This window comes from Lissotriton vulgaris, chromosome 5 (genome assembly GCF_964263255.1).
Source record: "Lissotriton vulgaris chromosome 5, aLisVul1.2, whole genome shotgun sequence".
Lineage (NCBI taxonomy): Eukaryota > Metazoa > Chordata > Amphibia > Caudata > Salamandridae > Lissotriton > Lissotriton vulgaris.
Genome location: NC_141693.1, coordinates 954,263,097 through 954,288,806, shown reverse-complemented (window position 1 = coordinate 954,288,806; position 25,710 = coordinate 954,263,097). Strand labels below are relative to the sequence as shown.

Sequence of the window (25,710 nt, the reverse complement as noted above, 5' to 3'; positions counted from 1 at the left end):
TGTGGTGGTGGTGGCGACGAGTGATGTGGTGGTGGTGGCGACGAGTGATGTGGTGGTGGTGGCGACGAGTGATGTGGTGGTGGTGGCGACGAGTGATGTGGTGGTGGTGGCGACGAGTGATGTGGTGGTGGTGGCGACGAGTGATGTGGTGGTGGTGGCGACGAGTGATGTGGTGGCGGTGGCGACGAGTGATGTGGTGGCGGTGGCGACGAGTGATGTGGTGGCGGTGGCGACGAGTGATGTGGTGGCGGTGGCGACGAGTGATGTGGTGGCGGTGGCGACGAGTGATGTGGTGGCGGTGGCGACGAGTGATGTGGTGGCGGTGGCGACGAGTGATGTGGTGGCGGTGGCGACGAGTGATGTGGTGGCGGTAGCGACGAGTGATGTGGTGGCGGTGGCGACGAGTGATGTGGTGGTGGTGGCGACGAGTGATGTGGTGGTGGTGGCGACGTTGTGGTGGCGATGTGTAATGTGGTGGTGGTGGTGGCGACGTTGTGGTGGCGACGTGTAATGTGGTGGTGGTGGTGGTGGCGACGTTGTGGTGGCGACGTGTAATGTGGTGGTGGTGGCGGCGACGTTGTGGTGGCGACGTGGTGGCGACGAGTGATGTGGTGGTGGTGGCAACGAGTGATGTGGTGGTGGTGGCGACGTTGTGGTAGCCACGTTGTGGTGGCGACGTTGTGGTGGCGACGGTGTGGTGGCGACGTTGTGGTGGCGACGTTGTGGTGGCGACGAGTGATGTGGTGGTGGCGGTGACGAGTGATGTGGTGGTGGCGACGTGGTGGCGACGTTGTGGTGGCGACGTTGTGGTGGCGATGTGGTGGTGGCGACGAGTGATGTGGTGGTGGCGACGAGTGATATGGTGGTGGCGACGAGTGATATGGTGGTGGCGACGAGTGATGTGGTGGTGGTGGCGACGAGTGATGTGGTGGTGGTGGCGACGAGTGATGTGGTGGTGGTGGCGACGAGTGATGTGGTGGTGGTGGCGACGAGTGATGTGGTGGTGGTGGCGACGAGTGATGTGGTGGTGGTGGCGACGAGTGATGTGGTGGTGGTGGCGACGAGTGATGTGGTGGTGGTGGCGACGAGTGATGTGGTGGTGGTGGCGACGAGTGATGTGGTGGTGGTGGCGACGAGTGATGTGGTGGTGGTGGCGACGAGTGATGTGGTGGTGGTGGCGACGAGTGATGTGGTGGTGGCGGCGACGAGTGATGTGGTGGCGGCGACGAGTGATGTGGTGGTGGCGACGAGTGTGGTGGTGGTGGCGACGAGTGATGTGGTGGTGGTGGCGACGAGTGATGTGGTGGTGGTGGTGGCGACGAGTGATGTGGTGGTGGTGGCGACGAGTGATGTGGTGGTGGTGGCGACGAGTGATGTGGTGGTGGTGGCGACGAGTGATGTGGTGGTGGTGGCGACGAGTGATGTGGTGGTGGTGGTGGCGACGAGTGATGTGGTGGTGGTGGCGACGAGTGATGTGGTGGTGGTGGCGACGAGTGATGTGGTGGTGGTGGCGACGAGTGATGTGGTGGTGGTGGCGACGAGTGATGTGGTGGCGGCGACGAGTGATGTGGTGGTGGCGACGAGTGATGTGGTGGTGGCGGCGACGAGTGATGTGGTGGTGGCGGCGACGAGTGATGTGGTGGTGGTGGCGGAGAGTGATGAGGTGGTGGCCGCGACTGATGTGGTGGTGGCGGCGACTGATGTAGTGGTGGCGGCCAGTGATGTGGTGGTGGCGACGTGGTGGCGACGTTGTGGTGGCGACGTGGTGGCGACGTTGTGGTGGCGATGTGGTGGTGGCGACGAGTGATGTGGTGGTGGCGACGAGTGATGTGGTGGTGGTGGCGACGAGTGATGTGGTGGTGGTGGCGACGAGTGATGTGGTGGTGGTGGCGACGAGTGATGTGGTGGTGGTGGCGACGAGTGATGTGGTGGTGGTGGCGACGAGTGATGTGGTGGTGGTGGAGACGAGTGATGTGGTGGTGGTGGCGACGAGTGATGTGGTGGTGGTGGCGACGAGTGATGTGGTGGTGGTGGCGACGAGTGATGTGGTGGTGGTGGCGACGAGTGATGTGGTGGTGGTGGCGACGAGTGATGTGGTGGTGGTGGCGACGAGTGATGTGGTGGTGGCGGCGACGAGTGATGTGGTGGTGGCGGCGACGAGTGATGTGGTGGTGGCGGCGACGAGTGATGTGGTGGTGGCGGCGAGTGATGTGGTGGTGGTGGCGACGAGTGATGTGGTGGTGGCGGCGACGAGTGATGTGGTGGCGGCGACGAGTCATGTGGTGGTGGCGGCGACGAGTGATGTGGTGGTGGTGGCGACGAGTGATGTGGTGGTGGCGGCGACGAGTGATGTGGTGGTGGCGGCGACGAGTGATGTGGTGGTGGTGGCGACGAGTGATGTGGTGGTGGTGGCGACGAGTGATGTGGTGGTGGTGGCGACGAGTGATGTGGTGGTGGTGGCGACGAGTGATGTGGTGGTGGTGGCGACGAGTGATGTGGTGGTGGTGGCGACGAGTGATGTGGTGGTGGTGGCGACGAGTGATAATGTGGTGGTGCTGAGTGATAATGTGGTGGTGCTGAGTGATGATGTGGTGGTGCTGAGTGATGATGTGGTGGTGCTGAGTGATGATGTTTTGGTGCTGAGTGATGATGTGGTGGTGCTGAGCGATGATGTGGTGGTGCTGAGCGATGATGTGGTGGTGCTGAGCGAAGATGTGGTGGTGCGGAGCGAAGATGTGGTGGTGCTGAGCGATGATGCGGTGGTGCTGAGTGATGATGCGGTGGTGCTGAGTGATGATGCGGTGGTGCTGAGTGATGATGCGGTGGTGCTGAGTGATGATGCGGTGGTGCTGAGTGATGATGCGGTGGTGCTGAGTGATGATGCGGTGGTGCTGAGTGATGATGCGGTGGTGCTGAGTGATGATGCGGTGGTGCTGAGTGATGATGCGGTGGTGCTGAGTGATGATGCGGTGGTGCTGAGTGATGATGCGGTGGTGTTGGGTGGTGCTGAGTGGTGCTGAGTGGTGCTGTGGTGGTGCTGAGTCGTGCTGTGGTGGTGCTGTGGTGTTCCAGAGTGATAATGTGGTGGTGCTGAGTAATGCTAGGGTAGCGCTAAGTGATGCTGTGGTGGTGCTGAGTGGTGCTGAGTGATGATGTGGTGGTGCTGAGTGATGATGTGGTGGTGCTGAGTGATGTGGTGGTGCTGAGTGATGATGTGGTGGTGCTGAGTGATGATGCGGTGGTGCTGAGTGATGATGCGGTGGTGCTGAGTGATGATGCGGTGGTGCTGAGTGATGATGCGGTGGTGCTGAGAGATGATGTGGTGGTGCTGAGTGATGCTGTGGTGGTGCTGAGTGACGCTGTGGTGGTGCTGAGTGACGCTGTGGTGGTGCTGAGTGACGATGTGGTGGTGCTGAGTGATGATGTGGTGGTGCTGAGTGATGATGTGGTTGTGCTGAGTGATGATGTGGTGGTGCTGAGTGGTGCTGTGGTGGTGCTGAGTGGCGCTGTGGTGGTGCCAAGTGGTGCTGTGGTGGTGCTGTGGTGTTCCAGAGTGATAATGTGGTTGTGCTGAGTAATGCTGTGGTAGTGCTGAGTGGTGCTGAGTGATGATGTGGTGGTGCTGAGTGATGATGTGGTGGTGCTGAGTGATGATGTGGTGGTGCTGAGTGATGATGTGGTGGTGCTGAGTGATGATGTGGTGGTGCTGAGTGATGATGTGGTGGTGCTGAGTGATGATGTGGTGGTGCTGAGTGATGATGTGGTGGTGCTGAGTGATGATGGGGTGGTGCTGAGTGATGATGGGGTGGTGCTGAGTGATGATGGGGTGGTGCTGAGTGATGATGGGGTGGTGCTGAGTGATGATGGGGTGGTGCTGAGTGATGATGGGGTGGTGCTGAGTGATGATGGGGTGGTGCTGAGTGATGATGTGGTGGTGCTGAGTGATGATGTGGTGGTGCTGAGTGATGATATGGTGGTGCTGAGTGGTGCTGTGGTGGTGCTGAGTGGCGCTGTGGTGGTGCCAAGTGGTGCTGTGGTGGTGCTGTGGTGTTCCAGAGTGATAATGTGGTGGTGCTGAGTAATGCTAGGGTAGCGCTAAGTGATGCTGTGGTGGTGCTGAGTGATGATGTGGTGGTGCTGAGTGATGATGTGGTGGTGCTGAGTGATGATGTGGTGGTGCTGAGTGATGATGTGGTGGTGCTGAGTGATGATGTGGTGGTGCTGAGTGATGATGTGGTGGTGCTGAGTGATGATGTGGTGGTGCTGAGTGATGATGTGGTGGTGCTGAGTGATGATGTGGTGGTGCTGAGTGATGATGTTGTGGTGCTGAGTGATGATGTTGTGGTGCTGAGTGGTGATGTGGTGGTGCTGAGTGATGATGTGGTGGTGCTGAGTGGTGATGTGGTGGTGCTGAGTGATGATGTTGTGGTGCTGAGTGGTGCTGTGGTGGTGCTGAGTGGCGCTGTGGTGGTGCCAAGTGGTGCTGTGGTGGTGCTGTGGTGTTCCAGAGTGATAATGTGGTGGTGCTGAGTAATGCTAGGGTAGCGCTAAGTGATGCTGTGGTGGTGCTGAGTGATGATGTGGTGGTGCTGAGTGATGATGTGGTGGTGCTGAGTGATGATGTGGTGGTGCTGAGTGATGATGTGGTGGTGCTGAGTGATGATGTGGTGGTGCTGAGTGATGATGTGGTGGTGCTGAGTGATGATGTGGTGGTGCTGAGTGGTGCTGTGGTGGTGCTGAGTGGCGCTGTGGTGGTGCCAAGTGGTGCTGTGGTGGTGCTGTGGTGTTCCAGAGTGATAATGTGGTGGTGCTGAGTAATGCTAGGGTAGCGCTAAGTGATGCTGTGGTGGTGCTGAGTGATGATGTGGTGGTGCTGAGTGATGATGTGGTGGTGCTGAGTGATGATGTGGTGGTGCTGAGTGATGATGTGGTGGTGCTGAGTGATGATGTGGTGGTGCTGAGTGATGATGTGGTAGTGCTGAGTGATGATGTGGTGGTGCTGAGTGATGATGTGGTGGTGCTGAGTGATGATGTGGTGGTGCTGAGTGATGATGTGGTGGTGCTGAGTGATGATGTGGTGGTGCTGAGTGGTGCTGTGGTGGTGCTGAGTGGCGCTGTGGTGGTGCCAAGTGGTGCTGTGGTGGTGCTGTGGTGTTCCAGAGTGATAATGTGGTGGTGCTGAGTAATGCTAGGGTAGCGCTAAGTGATGCTGTGGTGGTGCTGAGTGATGATGTGGTGGTGCTGAGTGATGATGTGGTGGTGCTGAGTGATGATGTGGTGGTGCTGAGTGATGATGTGGTGGTGCTGAGTGATGATGTGGTGGTGCTGAGTGATGATGTGGTGGTGCTGAGTGATGATGTGGTGGTGCTGAGTGATGATGTGGTGGTGCTGAGTGATGATGTGGTGGTGCTGAGTGATGATGTGGTGGTGCTGAGTGATGATGTGGTGGTGCTGAGTGATGATGTGGTGGTGCTGAGTGATGATGTGGTGGTGCTGAGTGATGATGTGGTGGTGCTGAGTGATGATGTGGTGGTGCTGAGTGATGATGTGGTGGTGCTGAGAGATGCTGGGGTGGTGCGGAGAGATGCTGGGGTGGTGCGGAGAGATGCTGGGGTGGTGCGGAGAGATGCTGGGGTGGTGCGGAGAGATGCTGGGGTGGTGCGGAGAGATGTTGGGGTGGTGCGGAGAGATGCTGGGGTGGTGCGGAGAGATGCTGGGGTGGTGCGGAGTGATGCTGGGGTGGTGCGGAGTGATGCTGGGGTGGTGCTGAGTGATGTTGGGGTGGTGCTGTGTGATGGTGGGGTGGTGCTGTGTGATGCTAGGGTGGTGCTGAGTGATGCTGTGGTGGTGCTGAGTGGTGCTGAATGATGCTGTGGTGGTGCTGAGTGATGCTGTGGTAGTGCTGAGTGATGCTGTGGTGGTGCTGAGTGATGCTGTGGTGGTGCGGAGTGATGCTGTGGTGGTGCGGAGTGATGCTGTGGTGGTGCGGAGTGATGCTGTGGTGGTGCAGAGTGATGCTGTGGTGGTGCGGAGTGATGCTGTGGTGGTGCTGAGTGATGCTGTGGTGGTGCTGAGTGATGCTGTGGTGGTGCTGAGTGATGCTGTGGTGGTGCTGAGTGATGCTGTGGTGGTGCTGAGTGATGCTGTAGTGGTGCTGAGTGATGCTGTGGTGGCGCTGAGTGGTGCTGTGGTGGTGCTGAGTGGTGATGTGGTGGTGCTTAGTGATGATGTGGTGGTGCTGAGTGATGCTCTGGTGGTTCTGAGTGATAATGTGGTGCTGCGGAGTGATAATGTGGTGGTGCTGAGTGATGTTGTGGTAGCGCTAAGTGATGCTGGGGTAACAGGGTTGTGGAGCATGATGAGGCACCAGCGGTGGCCGGCACAGGTAAGCTCGGTGGGGTTTTGGGGCGTGGCAGGGCAGGGGGAAGCCGACAGACAACGGACTAGGTATTATTTATTTATTTATTTATACCTTTTCCGTCGTCCGTTCCCCCACCCAACCACTGCATTTACCTGTGCCAGCCGCGCTGTAGATTATATGGGTGGAAACTAGCAGGAGGGGGCAAAGAGGACTTTTCTTGTAAGCCAGTCCCTCGTGCAGTTCAATGCAAACACTGCATTTGTGGTGGAACGATACACCATTACAGGCAGTAGCTTCAGAACGGGGAGATCCACCTATCTAGGCTGAGAGAAGCGGCAAACGACAAAGTCTTCTGACAATGGCTAAAAATGCTGCAGAAAAAAAGGCAGTGGTTGAAAGGGGCACGCCTAACACCTGCTCTAAGTGTGCTGTAACCAACAGGTTATTTTGACAGCTGTGCTGAAAAACCCCATACCTAAAGATGAGAACAAAGAAGGTCCATGGAAGGAGAAAACTGAATTCAATTAGCGAGCAGAAGAAAAAGATTAACACAATGAAAAGCAGTGTAAGAAAAGGTGAATGAACGAGAGTTAGAAGCCAAGGGAACAAAAAGAATACAAACACTAATATGAAAGGAAAAAATAAAAACATAAAAGAAAGAAATACAAAAGGAGAGGCAGAAAGAAAAATTAAGAGAAAGAGGAAAGACAACGAGGGATAGCAAGAGAAAAAGCAAGAAAGAAAAATATCAAATGAAAAAGTAGAAAATAAACAGAGGAATGATCATCAATAGTTTCCTTTGGCTTTCAGAGTTAACTTGACTTTTTCATTACTTAAAAACTCAAATATCTGAAACCACTCTTTAATCACCCGTGAGTGAGAAGAAATGTCCACACCAGACAGCAGCCAATCAACTAGTTCAACATTATGAGGCCTGCAGATTTGTTGCTGTTCTCATTCCCTGCGCCAATATCAACAGCAGAGACTGGCGAAGAGAACAAGGAGGCATTGAGAGAGGCCTCGTGGCATCCCTGGTGGGGAAGGGTGATGGACTGGTGCTTAGGACGAGACAGCTAAGAGAGATATGATCCACGTCAGTCCTGAAACAGCGGCCAGGAAGAAATATCATCACGATGCAAAGCGACTGCCACAACAAATTATCAGAATCCGTTAAGACACAAAAGCCAGAAATAAATATCATCTAGAACTGCTGTGATGCTGCTGAACCCACAAGCAAAATATTAATAGGACAAAGCAGCCATGAATAAATATCATAATCCAAAATCATTGAGCAACCTTAACAACTATCAAAAAAATCAATCACGATGCACCAGTGAAGAAATATCAGAATTTGTCGCCACAGTACAGCCATGAAAAATTATCAGAAGATGTAAAGACATAGCATCCTCAAAAAACTTTCCATGAGAATCAATCTTGATACAGCAGCCACAGAGAAATGTCATCAAGAGCAAAAGACACCCAGGATACTTAAAAGCGGCCGCGAAATGAAATGAAAAGCGGCCGGGAAATGCTCTCGGCATTGCGGTGGAGGGGAGCGCATTCCTTTGCAGTGTGAAGCAGGGGGCGGGGGAGCAGATCCCTTTGAAGTGAAGCAGCATTGCTGTGGCGGGTCTGATGCAATGATGCGAGGCAGACGGCTCAGGGAGCAAATGGAAAACGCGTGCACGGGCACATGCACTCGGCGCAATCCGCCTGGTTTAGTTATCCTGGATTCAACTCTATAGTCTCGACATCTGCAATGCGCAAGCGCATTGGCAGAGGTCGAGACCTAAAAAGGACACATTTGTGGTACATCATTTTTCCAAAATCACATTTGTGGTACATCCAGACTTATTTTTAGTTAGCAACTGGACCAGAGTTATCCAGAGAACATTAGTAATAACTAAGAACTCCCACGGGACAGCCCACCCAAGTTTAAGTCCGCCCTGGTAGTATTACCTGACCATGGTGGGATGAGGTGGCCTATGATGAAGCATGTCACAATACGTGAGTGAGCCCACCCGTCCAATTCTTGGTATTGCCATCCTGAGTAGGAGACACAGAAGCATCTATCTTTAGAAAAATAGATAACGGAATATTCTGAATCACTTCTGGCTTTTCCCCCAAACGCTCCAAACATAAGGACACAAAGCAAACTTGGGAGGCAGGCGTGGGCCCTTCTCGGCCTCTTTTTGTCCCTTGGTGTTATATAAGAACCCTACATCTGACATCTTTCCTGTCCTCCAAGCTTCTACAATTCTCCAGGTGTTTCTGTACAAGACACTCCGCGCAACACGTGAATCCACCCTCTAGCCGACCGCAGCCATAAAACGCCAACACTGGCTGGATGGAATAAGAAAGCCCAAATACCCAAAGTAGGTGGTCTTCTCCTCCCTGGGGGAGAAAACAAGTGAGCACACCAATGGCAGTCAATGGAACCATTGTGTCAATTATATTTAGGACACAAAATGGATATAAAGACAATATTTCTGACAACGAAATTCAGGTACACAACCTGGAGCATTCCTTCTCCTTCACTGTATGGAAAATGAACATCACCCAGATAACAGATTGGCTTATACTTGAGAAGACTGTAGTCCTCAAATGCAGAGATATCACGGATCTGCGCAAATTGAGAGACTTTTTGTTGATCTTTACTCTAAACATACTCCTGATAGGTTTAAATGATGAGATTCAGTGAGAGACTGCCATTAAATATGGACAGTAAGGTTAATAGTAGTAAGTTGTGTCCTTATATTTGGAACGAAAGGGTCGGTCCTTTGCATTACTCATATTGGACCATATAGACAAAATGTTCCCATCCTAGGTCCCCTCTTCTGACACTGTTGGCCCAGAGAAAAGGTTATGATGTTTAGCTTTTCTCCACTAATGAAGATATATACACATCAGTATTGTGATTATCTTTCAAAGTACAAGAGTTCCAGTTCCCTTTGAATACTATGTATAGATGGTTTGCCAATATATATTCTTGAAAGAACAGCATGGTTTCTTTGCTGCAGTATAGAAGGTGTGCCAATGTTCAAACATGGCTATCATATCTGCAGGTCACATAGGGTTTTTTCATCGCTCATGCCGATGCCAAGTTGCTAATGCCAATTTTGAGGCGGACCTCTCTATGCTTTATATAGGAACAACATTTTCTTTTGCTTCCCTGGGGGGATAATGTTGGTATCTACTCAGCCTGCAGTTAAGTTTTCTTTTGACTATCTGGTACCAATCCATTACGGACACTCGTTTTCTGGCACACTGCCACCAGAAGGTAGTGCTCAGTGAAAGGTCTTTAGGCATCTTTCCATTTCCTTGAAGGAACTCGGCGTTAGTGATCGTGACAGTATGTAGCTGTATTTAGAGGTAAGGGAGCTCAACATTTTTTTGCTCTTGATAGCTCATTCAGTATTTTGGAGTATAAAATCTGGATAGTTCAGGCTCTCTTAGCTTGATTTTTATTGATTGCATCCCATGACTTTTTGAATCTAGTTAAATATATTAGCTGGATGTTGTTGTCCAAGTGCATTGTCTTAGCGTGAGTAAGCAGGTATGCGAGGCACTAGTTATCCAGGCAGTGAGTTTATTTTCGCGCAGAAGCCAGTTTGGCTATATTGGATTTAGAGAAATAGTGTTTGTATCATCAAGTTACGGGAGTGCTAGGATTATGTTTTATATATTGTACAGTGTTTTACACGGTGCAGAGCACATCATGGAGTTCAGCACTTTGCACTCTCATTCAATTGTTCCATGCAAGATATAGCAGGTGGCCGCTTTCTTTTTTTTTCATCACTCCTCTCAGGCTTTATTGAAAGACACCTGATAACTATTTAAGTAGCAAAATGACTACATCAAGTTGCACTCCCAGGTATTGGTCAATAAACATATTAATTGGTCCTCTTACATTCCTCTGGATATCTTTTAATTTTTTTAGGAGGTTTGGTGGCATTTTGATCCCTTCCCATCAAATTTCGGAGACCATTTTGAATCTGGGTTCCTTTGAAATACAAAGGAGTCTTTTGGATGTATGTACGACACCCTTACAAGTATGGAGATTTTAAGGGACAGCAATATATCCCTGTGATGTTGGCGGATTGTTGCTGTATTTGGGGGCTTTGTCACAAGTGTTGCAGAAGATGATAGTTCTTGTACAAAACACAAGTCATAGAATTGAGGGTCACTCTTTGGGTGCACCGCCAGGTGTGGTTTCTTATACAGTTATATGTTATGTATGAACAAAAATCTTTTAGGGTGCTCCTTGGTGCTGGGCCATGCCCACGCATGAATAACAATACGTTTTCTCACAGCAGATGGAGGATCATTTTACAGTGTGGTGATATATGATCATGTTATTTTGATAAACGCTCAGAAGGCTCTTGTAATATGTTCTCTGCAGGTATTTTGGTGATAAGTTAGCGACTCGACTTTATGTGGCGTCCCTGATGGAGTTTCCGCCGAAACGTGCGCAGATATTTATAGCCACTCAACTAATAAAAATAAATGTAGCAACTATGTAATTATCTAGAAGAAATATACAAGGTCCACAGTCACTACATAGCCTTGAACATAACTGTGAAGTGATTTTCATGAGATGCATTGTGATTAATTAGAGACTGTCTTAGTTTCATTCTTTAACCTGTGAAATAATATAGACTGCTGTGTTTTTAATGGTTGCAAGAGTGTTGGGTGTAGGGTTGTGAGGGTTGGGGGTGTGTGGATTGGGTTTAACTGAGCATGTAGGGCTGGTTATATATTATTGGGATTTGCAGAGTTTGGTTTGGCACGTCTTGATTACAAAATTGGCGGATATAGGATTTTGTTAAAATTTACAAATAATTTTTGTATGTGCTTACAAAATGTATTGGGAAAAAAAGTTGTAACAAAACAATTAGACGAGGGTGTCTTTGTTAATTTGCATTCCTTCTCCATTTCTGTGGCTGCTGCTACGAAAACACCCCGTTTGCACTGAACAGCTGGTCAGACGAACTCATTCAGCATGGAAGGTCCCCAGCCGGAGTTCCACTTGTCTTCCCCAATGCTGGGGTCAGACAGAGAATATTTGCGTCATGACCGAGCTGGCATCCTCACTGAGGATTGCCCCCCTATTAGTTATGGCTGGACACGCTCCTATCACCATCAGCAATCCCACCATCAAGCTGGCAGGTTGTGGGACAGTAGAACGAGTAAAGCCTGTGTAAAGTACACCACGTAAGCCAGCGAAGGGTAATGAGCAGAGTGCTTGGTCATTATTTGGCATCATTAACATCAGTATCTCTTATAAATTAGTCTCTACTAGGTAACACTCCTTATGTCATTCACCTCACTTGGTAGCTATTAATCTTTTCTGGATTGAATGGCAGTAGCTGCGCCAATGGTCAGGTAGCACATAGCTTTTTGGGTACCATCTTGTCCCATTCTTTTCTACATGTGGTTAACTGCCATCCCACAGCAATAAAATCATCCTTGGGTCACACAAATGAACATCAGAGGATGGGGGATGTCTTTCTCAAAACTTACCCAAAATCATTTTATTATATATGGACATTACCAATAAAATGACAACGGACCCCAAAGTCTTCTCTCGGACCATCCCCTCCTAGGAGGGCAGCAAACAAGGACTCCAATCACTGACCATGTAATGCAAAAGGGCCACCCACCAGAAACAACAATAATGTTGGAAAAGCTTTGCAGGACACAACTTGTATTCAGAATGGAAGAAATGATTTCAGTGCTTTAAATTATTTTTTATGGAAGAGAGGAAAGCACTGGAATTCAACTTTAAAATTCATGTCGAATTCAGAGAAGGCGTCTGAATTTGCAAACTGAACAGAATAAATTTAACAAGACAGCTGTCTTTCTTAACGTTTAGTAAATAATAAAAAAACTCCCCTAAATCGAACATACCTTCAAAAAGATGGTGTATATGCCCTTCACATGGGAAGACTGCAGGGTTGACAATACATTCATACATAAATCTTTATTCGATTCGGTTTTAAAACAAATCATAAAAGCACAATTTCATCTAGAAAACTCTAAACGAATATTATAAAACTGTGTTAAAACATTTTTGATCTTATTAGTCTTAAATACAATTTCATCAGAGGAGCCATGATCATAATAAAATAATATAAAACCGTTTAAAAAGAGTGCTTAAAATCCTAATGGGCTGAACCTAGCTCTTAGAACCGTATCACAAAAATGTGTCAAATTATAATCATGATTGCCATGGTTTAGGACAACAAACCCCGGCTCTTACTTTTTAGGTCTCGGCTAGCATTAGACTGCGCACATGCGCAGTCGAGCTGGCGAGATTTAATGAGATTCTGTAAGTTTCACTAGCGAGGTGAAGCCCAGCACCTGTTTTCCATTGGCTGGCGTAACCGTTCATGCTAAACGGTGGCCAGCCATTGGAGAAGAGGTCCTAGTGACGTTCTTCTTTCTCTTTAAGCCCCGTCCTTTTCAGACTGGGTTCCTTGACTTACTGCTGTGGTAAAAGCTTTCTTATCTTCTTTATGGGGCGAAACAGATGGCCCCATAAAGAAGATCATAAACCTTTTACCACAGCAGTAAGTTTGCATGTTTAAGGAAAGGACGGCTCGTCCCCTCTCAAACTTTGAGTGTTTGAAAACGAGTTGTTGACTCGGGCACGGTCTGTGCTTTGATTGATAGCCGCTCGGACCGTGTCTCGGGCCCTGTGTTTTTGGTGCTGCTGGTGCAATGCTCAATCTGATTTACAGAAGCCAAAGTTCAACAACAGGGCTAGGTTTTATTGTATTTCGGGTGCAACAGATTTATATATGCCCTTCTCTCTTAAAGTATTCTGGAGGGGTTAGTCAGGTGCCTGTCTCCTCTCAGCCCTGCTTCAAGGCCCCTCAGCTCCTGGCCTCCAGAGCGCGTTGCTCGGCCGGCATGGGGGTTGCATGGCCGTCGCGGATGCCAATCGTGTGTGGGGAATGGTGACTTTGAGGCGGAGGTAAGAAGGCTCTCTTAGGGGTTTATGCACCGAATGCGCGCTGTCTGTGGACTCGGCGATGCGTTAACGCTCATGAGATCCGAACTAATAATCACGCTGTAAAAGCCGCGAGACGGCGGAACGGGCCCTCTTAACGCTATGTTTTTTCGATGCACCTGGCTGGGGTCTATTTCCGCCTTGTAATTGGTGATTAAGCAGCTCCAAACGGCGCTCTCAAAGCAAGCCATTTATTCCTGTGACGCCTCTACTCCCATGTCACCGGTTTGGAATGAAATCTTGCTGCTTTCATCAAGCGATGACCCTGGGTGTGTTAATCTGTGACATAAAACACATGCATGTCCAATCCCACGAGGAGGCTCTATGCAAATGTGCATTACCAAGGGGGTATGTCATGTCCCCCCTCTCTGTGTGAAAAGATTAGAATTGGCAACAGGATGCAGTTTTGTAAGGAGTTGGTTGTGCTGCATAGAAATAAAATGCAAAGAACACATACATTCCAGGTTATTATTCACATTACGGAATGAAGGGCGGGCCTGGGAGTAGTGTTTTTTTTTTTAAGTCTGGCGGCCTCGTGACGCAGGGTATTTACCTCAGCACCCAGTGATGGACCCTCGGGCGCACAGTAGCAAATGAGCTGTCAGCGCTTCGACGGAGCCCCAGATGCTTTTTCACAAGTAAATTTTAAAATACATTGGCTCTTGGAATTATGCTCTGGGGCTCTGTGTATGTGGCTGTGTGTGTGGCTGTTTGTGTGGCTGTGTGTGTGTGGCTAGCTCTGTGTGTCTGTATATGTGTATATGTGCGTGTGTGTGTGGCTGTGCGTGTGTGGCTGTGCGTGTGTGGCTGTGCGTGTGTGGCTCTGCGTGTGTGGCTCTGCGTGTGTGGCTCTGCGTGTGTGGCTCTGCGTGTGTGGCTCTGCGTGTGTGGCTCTGCGTGTGTGGCTCTGCGTGTGTGGCTCTGCGTGTGTGGCTCTGCGTGTGTGGCTCTGCGTGTGTGGCTCTGCGTGTGTGGCTCTGCGTGTGTGGCTCTGCGTGTGTGGCTCTGCGTGTGTGGCTGTGTGCGTGTGGCTGTGTGTGTGTGGCTGTGTGCGTGTGGCTGTGTGCGTGTGGCTGTGTGCGTGTGGCTGTGTGCGTGTGGCTGTGTGCGTGTGGCTGTGTGTGTGTGGCTCTCTCTCTGTGTGTGTGGCTCTCTCTGTGTGTGTGTGGCTCTCTCTGTGTGTGTGGCTCTCTCTGTGTGTGTGGCTCGCTCTGTGTGTGTGGCTCGCTCTGTGTGTGTGTGTGGCTCGCTCTGTGTGTGTGTGTGGCTCGCTCTGTGTGTGTGTGGCTCTCTCTGTGTGTGTGTGTGGCTCTCTCTGTGTGTGTGTGGCTCTCTGTGTGTGTGTGTGGCTCTCTCTCTGTGTGTGGCTCTCTCTCTGCTCTGTGTGTGGCTCTCTCTCGTGTGTGGCTCTCTCTGTGTGTGGCTCTCTCTCTGTGTGTGGCTCTCTCTCTCTGTGTGTGGCTCTCTCTCTGTGTGTGTGGCTCTCTCTCTGTGTGTGTGGCTCTCTCTCTGTGTGTGTGGCTCTCTCTGTGTGTGTGTGGCTCTCTCTGTGTGTGTGTGGCTCTCTCTCTCTGTGTGTGGCTCTCTCTCTGTGTGTGTGGCTCTCTCTCTGTGTGTGTGGCTCTCTCTCTGTGTGTGTGGCTCTGTGTGTGTGTGTGGCTCTGTGTGTGTGTGTGTGTGGCTCTCTCTGTGTGTGTGTGGCTCTCTGTGTGTGTGGCTCTCTGTGTGTGTGTGTGTGTGGCTCTCTGTGTGTGTGTGTGTGTGGCTCTGTGTGTGTGTGTGTGTGTGGCTCTCTGTGTGTGTGTGTGTGTGTGTGTGTGGCTCTCTGTGTGTGTGTGTGTGTGTGTGTGGCTCTGTGTGTGTGTGTGTGTGTGTGTGGCTCTGTGTGTGTGTGTGTGTGTGTGGGTGTGTGTGTGTGTGTGTGGCTCCGTGTGTGCGTGGCTCTCTGTGTGTGTGCGTGGCTCTCTGTGTGTGTGCGTGGCTCTCTGTGTGTGTGCGTGGCTCTCTGTGTGTGTGCGTGGCTCTCTGTGTGTGTGCGTGGCTCTCTGTGTGTGTGCGTGGCTCTCTGTGTGTGTGCGTGGCTCTCTGTGTGTGTGCGTGGCTCTCTGTGTGTGTGCGTGGCTCTCTGTGTGTGTGCGTGGCTCTCTGTGTGTGTGCGTGGCTCTCTGTGTGTGCAGCTTTCTGTGTGTGTGTGTGTGTGTGTGTGTGGCTCTGTGTGTGTGTGGCTCTGTGTGTGTGTGTGTGTGGCTATGTGGGCGTGTGTGTGGCTATGTGGGCGTGTGTGTGGCTATGTGGGCGTGTGTGTGGCTATGTGTGTGTGTGTGGGGCGCTCTGTGTGTGGGGCGCTCTGTGTGTGGGGCGCTCTGTGTGTGGGGCGCGTGTGGCTGTGTAGGTGTGTGTGCAAATGCAATATGTCTCGCATTTGCGAGAGATTAAGCTATTGGCATTGTAAATGACAATGCTATTTATTTATTTATCGGATTTGAAAACCAACACATAAATAAAACATTTGTCATTTACAATGCCAATAGCTCTAACTTTTGCAAAGGCGAGACCGTTGCATTGTAAATGCTTGTTATGAAATAAGCTCAGAGAAAAGATGCTACAAAAAGGCAAAGAAAAAAAAGGGTCAGAGAGCGCCTTTATAAAACACAGACCCACCCTACATTGTTTGAAATTATGGGACATTAAATTTGGAAAAAATAATGGTTTTCTTTCAGTAAGATGGAACTTGCAGAATAGTACTAAATGTAGATCCGACTGAGGCGAGTAGTTATCACAAGGGCATGGATATAACTATGGTATTTATATTTCCTTTCTGGAAACCTAGGATCAGTGGAATAAGATTTAACCGAAAACGCAATAGAATAAATGTATGCTGTTCAATGATAAGAGAGAGGTACGAAAATCCTTCCCCTGGTCTTGATGGAATAAGATCGTATGCAAGGGACACTTTTTTACGGTAATTCTTTACCCTCCGGGCAAAATTAGCTCTGCATGTATAACTCAGTTATTTTCAGTTTAGTAACCCTCCTACAAGAGTCGGGATCCTTAAATAGGTCGCCCTGCCCGATTATAGTAAGTTCTGCCTCTACAAATCTGAGTCAAAGGATCCTGCTCTAGTGATCCAGCTTCAGACAATCGCTGATAATACATTGTGTTAGGTTAACAGTGGTCCTACGCCAAATCGAAAGCCATAACAGGATTGGGGCCAGTCTTATGGAATCTATCAACTAGGGTAACCCTAATTCTAAATTAAGAATGTTATTTGAAAATGAGTGTGTAAAATCTGTCTTCCAATTTCTGGAGTTGGTCCATATTTCCTATCCCCAGACTCCTGCCCCATAAATTGCAGCAGCCTTTGTTTTTGCAGGATAGATATTTTTAGACGTGTCCAGACGGCTAGCTCCAAACTTCCTAGCAAAGCTCTTAATAGCTTGAAGACTCCTTTCCATACCTAGTGCTCTTGCCGCCACCAAGTTTGTCCAAGAATGGTTCTCATCAAAAAGGACTCTCAAGTATGAAAGCAAATCTACCACTTCGATTTTCTTTGAGGCAAGATGGAAATAGGGGAATTTCGCTCCTCTACCAGCTCCCGCTATGATCTTGAAAGATTTTGAATCATTTACTCCCAGATCTTATGAGGCCATAAATGAGGTGTACGATGTCATAAGGCTTTGTAGAGCTACCCCTGTCCTAGCCATTAACACTGCATTGTCAGCATAGGCCAGTATCGAAATTGGGGTGTGATCAAATGTAGGCATGTCCAAAGGTGAGCCAGCCAAGGCCGCCTCCACCCTATTTGCGTAGATGGAAAAAAGAAATGGGGCGAGGTCGCATCCCTGTCTGACTCCCTTCTCAATCTTGAAAGAACGCGTACATTCCCCTTTTTTTGCCATACCAAACACAGGCAGCGGAATTGGCGTATAGCTGGGGAATTAAGCCGATTATCAGGGTGTCAATTCCCATGGGACACAACTTCTGATGGGATACACAATCGAAGGCCCCTGTCAGGTCCATAAAGGCCATATAGATCTTCCCACCTTTTACTTTTGTGTATTTGTCTATACAAAGTGAGAGATTGAGGCATTGATCCACTGTCCCCCTACCCCTCTGGAACCCATACTGCGCCTGCATCAGGATGTTATGTCCTTGGGCTCAATCCTCCAATCAGACTAATAAAAGCCATCCCATAAGCTTGGCAGTGGTATATAGAGGGGAAATGTGGGTAGTAGGTCTTCAGGCAGCCCCTATCTCCTTTCTTGTATATGGGGACTATTACACTCTGATTCCAGGATGGTGAAGGGCCCTCTACCACTAGGATGTTAAAAACGTTTGTTATTAGGGGAACCCACATATCATAATTATCCTGGAAAAGATCGATCTGCACCCCATCAGAGCCCGGAGCCTTCCCTCGGGCACAAGCCTCCAGCCCACTTCTAACTTCACATAATGAGAATCTCGCCCTGCCTCGGGGTAAGGAGTCTGGCTTGGGGGGCAGGGGTGGAAGGGGGGAAACTGGATCCGAAGATAATTTCAAAGTGTCCCACCCATGCATCCTCATCTGCGTGTGTTCAGTGACGGGCTCTTAAAGTCTTTAAAATAGGGAGCATTTATAACTATCCAGAAATCCCTGCTACTGCCGCTTGTTCAAGGTCGTCCCAGGCTTTCTCCCTAAGATCCTTCTCTCTTCTTCTCGCATGCTCATAATCCCTACCTAGCAATAGTATCAAGGCAGCATCTCTTGGGTGGACTTTTAATGCATTAACAAGGGCTCTTTTAGCTGTGGAGCATAAGGAGTCAAACAATTGGCTAGTTGGCATAGTGTTTGATGGCTTTGAGCAAGTAAGAGCCACTTTTAATTTCATTAGAAGGGCTCTAAACTGGGTGACTAATAGTGGAGAGGAAAACCCCTCATTCAGGCAGTGTATGATTTCTTCCCTTACCTGAGCCAATATTTGAGGAACCAGATTGAGCTTCTGAGCCAATGCCCACTTTAATTGATAGCCTTTTTTCTAGTTAGCATTATGTTATCCACTACCTATTGGTTTTCTTTCGCCTTACACAAGATACCTAGATGGATAAGTAAGATAGCATGATCGCTAAAACAGGTGAATAGGTAATCTTTGTGGGCCACTTTCCCAGTTAGCGTGGAGGAAAATAAGATAAAATCAATTGTGGACTTTTGATTACCCCGCCTGAATGTTTTTCCTATCTGGCCTACTTTTATGTCATTAATTATTCCCAGATTCCACGTGTGTAGGAGTCTGTTGAGGGGGGGTGGGGGGGGGGTCACCATAGGCGGTATGCGTAAAATGTGGAAGGGGGTTACCCTGAGCATTATCCATGCAATACACACTATAGCCTCAATGTGCTTACAGAGATAAATGTTAAAATCCCCCACCCAATGATGTTAACAAGTCCCTTCTTTATCTGCTAGCTAGTTCTTCTGCCACTGCCTTCATGTTTCTCCCAAATTTGTTGTTATAATAATTAAGAGCCAAGTTTCTTCTTTTCTATGCACAAGTTGGAGAAGCTGGAAGTGGTTATTGGGGGAGCCAACCTGCCTTACTTGTAGGGGCATAGTATTGGAGGTTAAAGTTATTAATCCTCTCTTCGCTCTTCCTGACGCTGAAGGTACTGCAGGTGTATGGAAAGTGCAGAACCCTGGGAAGAAAACTGGGTCCTTTGCCCATGTTTCCTGTAAACAAATAATCTCCAAAGATTGACAGAGATTTTGCCAATGGGCATTGCCTATCTTAGAGGCTATTCCTGCCAAATTGCAAGATGCTACTGTTCTGTTTGTATCTGCTGCACTCAGGGGTAATGGGATCTCCTGCAATCCAGGCAATGGGCTAACTGATCTCCCTGCAGGTGAAAGAGTGGGTGATGGTAGTCAATCACAGGAGTCCAAGTCTGAAAGAGCTGTAAATCTGTTGTGAAACCTTATTTCCGGAATAGTATTGGGGTCCTTCATATACCTTGGAAAGAATTGACATTGGTATTCTCCTGGCCATATGACCCATACTTGTCACTGTTCCCGATTTATAAAAATGCTCCAGTGGTAAAGGGATAATCTGCGAGCTACTAAGAGAATCTATGAAGATTGCTTAGGAGAGAATGTTTCATATAGATATTATTGGATTTTATCACCAGGCAATCTCCAGTAATAGATTTAATTGAGCTGCCCACCCAACCCACTCTCCTACCCATAATAATTTTATTGGCCAGCTGATGGCTTCTCATTCCTGAGTCCTTGAGGTTAATCAAGAGCCAGTGCAGACATTTGTCCATTAACTGATATAGATTCAGTATGGTTTTCCCTAAGAGGAGGAACCTTTGCCAAAACCATCACCAAGGGCGAGGCTGCTGGTTTAAGATGGAGGACTTGTTGCGAGTATTTGTCTGCGACTGCAACGCAGATATCTTGAGTTCCTGCTATCTGAAAGCCAGCTTGTTTCCTCCGGCACAGTTGGTACCTGATATATTACGAACCCATTCACAAGTTTCTTGGGGAATTGGAGCCTCCGGGTGTGTATTCGAGAGGGCGGTGGCTGTTGGAAAAAACCCCGGGGCCAAGGTGACAGACAGATGGAATGATCGGGTTCAGTGGTGCGAGTGCACTAAGGTTTTCTTGGTCACTGCACATGCGGAAAGAGCGCTTAAGGACTAGGTCAGGGATGGGACAGGTGGATTCTGTGTCTCGAATCCGGCTAGTCGCAGTTCTATCTGGGTCAGCTTGGTTAGGATAGGATCCAATATGATGGCCATTATTTTACTTACTTCGGTCGACAATATAAAGTTTCAATTGCATACTGAATGTCTTTTATGCAGAATAAACTACGAGAAAAATAATTGTAGATGTGCATTTTGTGCCTTTTTGACAGCAGCCTATTTACTCGTTTTAATATCAGGATGAACTTGAATGACTCTTCATGTTAAGGTTTTCTGAGATCCTCAAATTAAACAAATCTCAATACTTTCCTGAAACCCACACTGGGGCAGACTGGCTTAAGTATGGTGGTATCTGTGGTCTGGCTTGATTGCATAGCTGTTGCCAGGCAATTATGCCAGATTAATTTGAAAGAGTTGTGGTCACATGTTGGGAGCCAGGCGCAAAGCTTTTGTTTAGGGGGGAAGTTGTAGAAGTTGTGCGCTTTCGCAAACTAACGTACCTGCCCTCCACACAGCTGTGATCATTTTGTTTATTTATCCAGCTGGCTGAACTTGAACTTTTAGGGGCACACACATGATGTAACGCTATTAAAGCAGCTTAGATAACTAGATCTTCTATGGTGTTTTTCTCTGGCAGCACAGATAGGAGTAAGACATTAACCTATATGGTGCTTAGGTCCGGCTTAACAGAGCAACGGTCACCTGACTGTGAGAAGTTGGCCTGATATGTGATGTCCACTATTCTAGTGGGCACCCTGTATGAGTCCAAACAACCCTTATGGTGATGGTTGTAAAGTCAACCTTACAGACCAGCTATCCTAGTGGTAGCATGGGCAAAGCAGTCTTAGGCTAAAACTTCAGAGAGCATGTGAAGCCAGCTGTTTTACAATATGTAACCTGTTTAATACCAAATGAAAGGACACCACACAGGTTATATATAAAATATATATGTATTTATTACTAACACAACCCCTCTGAACTCTTTATGAGGTCAGAGGCACAAGCACATAACAAGATACTTAATAATCATACAATAAGTTGCACAATATACAGTAGAGCCCTAGGGGCACGTAAAACCATATACTAAAATAGTGGTATAAGAACCACGTCACGAACAAGGAATAGACCTAGGGCATCGCTGGGGCTACCCTGTACTACCAAAGGTTAGGAATCAGGAGGCCCACAGGAAGCATGTGCAGTGTCTTAACACACACGCGAGAGACCATAGGGATACAATGGGAACGAAAGAATTGGAAACTAGTTATTTTAGGACACTTCCGGATGGACTAGGAGAAAGCTACTGAAAACTAGGATACTAGGATAGTCAATACCCACAGGAGCGTTACCTCACCCATGGGAGCCGGGTGCATAGGTGTCAAAGTGTGTCGGGTTTCGTTGCTGAATCCTATGGAGACCTGTGAAAAGATGCTGCAGGCGACCAGGAGAGAAGTGTCTGGTTGGATCCAAGAGCGGATCGAGGATGAAGAGTACCTGAAAGCAGAGGGGACAGAGTCTGGGTCACTAGCCAGTGACCAGGAAGGAACCAGGCAATGTAGTGAAGCAAACAGGTGATGTTATGAAGCTTGTCTCTGCAGCCATGTGGTCCAGGAGGTGTCGACGACGACCAGGAGCTGGGCACGGATTGCCCCATGAAGGATCTCACTGTCGACGGTGTCGGCTTCCGGATTGGAGTCAACAAGCCTTGGCAAAGGCAACCCACGCAGGAATCGAAGATGGCTTCTGTTGCAGACCAGCAAGGTCTGAGGGGCTTCTCCTTTTCAGGGAAGCAGGGGCCAGCCTGGAGCAACCAGACCAACGATGTAGATTCGAAGGTTCATCGTCACAGAGGCCACTAGCCAACGGCAAGTGACCGGACAGACGCGTCAAGCACAAAAACACTAACAGGCCCCACGCGGCACTCGTGGAGTGTGGAGGGCTGTGCGTCTGTGTGGAAGGTGCTCGGGCTGGGGCTTCTCAATCCCAATGCACAACTTCAGGGGTGCCTCGGAAGCTGCACAAGTAGCAAAGTGCAAGTTTTTCAAGATGGTCGGTCTCACGTCTCTCATCGCCTCCATGGGTCTCAGCTTTGCTGTGGCCGTGGATCGGGCTCAGGGAAGTCTGGAAGTCTGGCTCTTGTCAGACTCTGTGCTCGGGCTCCGGCGGGTGCGTCGACAAAGTAAACCGCAGATCGCTGGATGGTGCCTGTTTGCACAGGATGGTCACTCCTTGACCACAAGGGAGATTCGTCAGTCTTCTAGTTGCAGTAGAATGTTGAAGGTCCAGAGTTTCGTTTTAAGTTTCAGTTCAGGAAAAAATCTAAAGTCTCTTGACTCAGCTCCTACCTATATACCAATCTGAGGGGCTGGATTACCTGATGGGTCCCTCCTATGGGTAGGACCAGGGAAGGGGGTGGTTACACCCCTTTCCCTTTGTCCAGTTTCGCGCCAGAGCAGGGGCTGGAGTGCCCCAGCAACTGGTTTCAACCGGACTATGCATGGAGCACCTTGTGTGCCCCAGGCAGTGTCTCATTTCTTTCAGCCCTCCCTGCCCCAATACACTATGGCCTGTCTGGGGTGGTGCTAGCACCTCCCAAGACAGGAAACCTATTGTCCAAGCCTCCCTCGCTGGAAGGACTCCCAGCAGCAGGAGGTCAGACTTGTGTCTGTGGCAGCAGCATCCATTTTGTGATGCTGAGGTTCTGGTTAACTTTAACCGGGATTAGTAGGAACATGTCTTCTCCCTCTAGAAGGGTGGAATGCTACCCCATCGCCAGAACTGGCGAGGGGGTAGTATTCCAAAGCGTATGACACCTTACACAACATGTTTTGATAAAGCCAAACCAAAGTTAGCATTCAACCGCGAGGATGATAATGCACTTAAGAGTATATGGTATGGCTATATCATAGAACAGCTATAAGAACATGGTTCCGAAAGCTGCAGACAGGCTCAGCTCATGCTATGGCACCATATCACATAAAACCAAGCACTCTGCCTCCAGGATTGTTAAGGCCTGCCATAGGAGTGACTTATAGGTGTATATGTGTCTATATATAAGGTTAGATATAGGTATACTATATCTAAAGCAAAGGGTGATTACACCACCTTGCCCCAGCTGAGTGATCAGCCAGTTGTGTCAATTTGTATGGCCAGCCAGGGGTGGCATAATACATGCTACAGCCCCTGGTAGGCCTTGGATGCACCTTTGCCCTGGGTACCTAAGGTACACTATACAGGGGCTCATAAGGTGACCAAATATCCAATTGGAGATGTACCTAAAGTACATGGATTCCATTTTACAGTGAGAGCAGATAGCCTGGGGCCCTGATTAGCGGGATGCCAGGCCAACTAAGTCGAAAACCAGCTAAACACTAGGCAAAACATCTGGGGTAACCATTGGTATCCACCTTCCTACACTGACCTTTTAACCTAAACCAATATTATTCTTCAGTTGTTTGGCCTACACACAAATCGATATCCATTCAAATGCTATTTGTTGGTAATGATTGACATTGCCATACAGAATTCCATTAAAGCCAGACCTGCTGGCATTGTAAATTCTTGTTTACTGTTGATTTCTCTTTTTCTATCACAACCATTGCCTGCATCAAACACAAATACATGCAGTCTCCCATGCCTAGCAAAACACGTACACAGCACGCCTTTACAAGTTTAAAATTGCCATGATTTGCAAACGTGGGTCACTATATTAGCTATCTGATTCACTAATGCTGGCCATTTATTATTTGGCGCCTGGGTCTCTTTTCTGTCTCAGTCTAACCCTGAACTCAAACAATCGAAAGTAAATGCATCTTGATACTTTACTGATTCCCATGCAGTCGTAAGGTGAGGGTGTAAATTCTGTGCCAAACATTCCTAGAAATGCAACGATAATGCAAACACAGTGGGACTAGTTTCTGCATAGGATGTGGACCATTGATATTACAAAATGGCTTCATAACTTCACTTACATGGATGGGATGTCCCTCGGCTTGCTCCCCGAGGCGGCGCTTCTGTGAGCACATGAAATCCATCTGCACCGACATTCTGGGATGATCTAACGTCTGAGCAGCGGATATCCAGTAAACTGTGTACATACAAAATAACACCGAGTATATTTGCTGCAACAACGTTAGACTGCGTCCCCATCTTTAACTTCCTTGCTATTCACATATTGCTTAATGTTTATTTCATACTGTGTCACGTGCGAGCATCGCAAGCCTATCTCTACATTATCAACATTCTCCTTAGCGTTGCATCATGTTGTTTTGACTATTAAACAGTATTCAGGGATGACGCGTCTTGGAAATAAAGATTCTCTGTTTAGTCTCTCTTTTCTAGTCTTTATCTGGTATTTGCAACAATTTGCTAAATGATTTCAGTAACCACTGTAAACACGGATACGATTCCCAGAGGTTTCTGTTCGAATCCTTTGGCACAACATTGTATTAAATATACACCCCAGAATAATAAGAGGCATTGAAAGAGTTGCTGTTTCTAAATTTGTATTTTCTTTTTAGTCTCCCAATTACTTTTTTTCTGTAATTCCCCCTCACTGAATTGAGACTAAAACAATTTAAAATAATTGTTATTGTGAGTTACATACAAGGAAATGATAAAAAACATACTTAAACATATTTATTATCTACAGAAATGTCGCTCATTGTATCTTCTAAAGGACCAGATTCAAAAAAGTAAAACATTTTAAATTGACATTGCAATATGAGGCAACCATTTTAAAATACAGTTAAGAATGTCATGTTCTACACTTTTCTCACAGGCATTAAATATACAAGCATTTACAATGCAATAGGTCTCGCATTTACATGAGTTTAGCTATTGGCATTGGAAATTACATTGTTTTTTTGTATTGTTTTTCTTCTGTAAAACATAAAAGGCATTTGCTATTGACTTAACATTGCAAATGACAATGCCTTTTATTTTTGTTTTTAAACATAAGTAAAGGGCATTGGTATGTATAATGCCAATAGCTTAAACTCGCGTAACTGCGAGACCTATTGCATTGCAAATGCTTGTTTTAGAGGCGTGCAAGGCAAAATTAGAGGGGTTAGGGGCACCAGTATTTCGAATGCAGAAAGGCTATGTGGTTAAGATTCGAGATCAAGTGGGATGCATTCCAACTATCAACTAAGATAAATGAGGGGGTATAGGTTACTGGTGACATTCACAAAAGAGCACCAATCAGTCAGATTCCTGGGATGGATTTATGAATGAATGGGGTTTGAAATATGTGAAGTACCTAAATATATTTTCCGGATTATAAATTGTGTAATCTGAGGAATAGCTCTGCTGTGAGACTAAGCCTGGAGGAAGAGGATGTGTAACCTGAGGGATAGATCTGCAGAGAGACTAAGGCAGGAGAGAGCAGCTGGGCCAGGAGCATGCCTACTCCACTGGATGAAATGAGGACGAGTAATCTGAGAGATAGCTCTGCTGTGGGAGGCTGCAAGACTGGAGGAAAGAGGCTGTGTAACCTGAGGATCGCTCAGACGTGAGACTAACACTAGAGGAAGAGGCTGTGTACCCAGAGGGATAGCTCTGCTGTGGGACCTTGTAAAACTGAAGGAAGAGGCTATGTAACCTGAAGGTAGCTCTGCTGTCGGACCCTGTAAGACTGGAGGAACAGGCTGTGTAACCTGAG

At 48.2% G+C, this 25,710-nt stretch overlaps 1 protein-coding gene across 1 annotated transcript in view; it reads right to left on the bottom strand.

Annotated features, from left to right (window-relative positions):
* The window catches only part of C5H10orf143 (chromosome 5 C10orf143 homolog), a 99,718-nt gene that overhangs the window by 44,397 nt on the left and 29,611 nt on the right, over nt 1-25,710 (bottom strand). The window contains 1 exon segment of the mRNA XM_086922550.1: nt 24,020-24,135. Coding sequence (XP_086778676.1) covers nt 24,020-24,094 — 75 coding nt within the window. The 5' untranslated portion in view covers nt 24,095-24,135.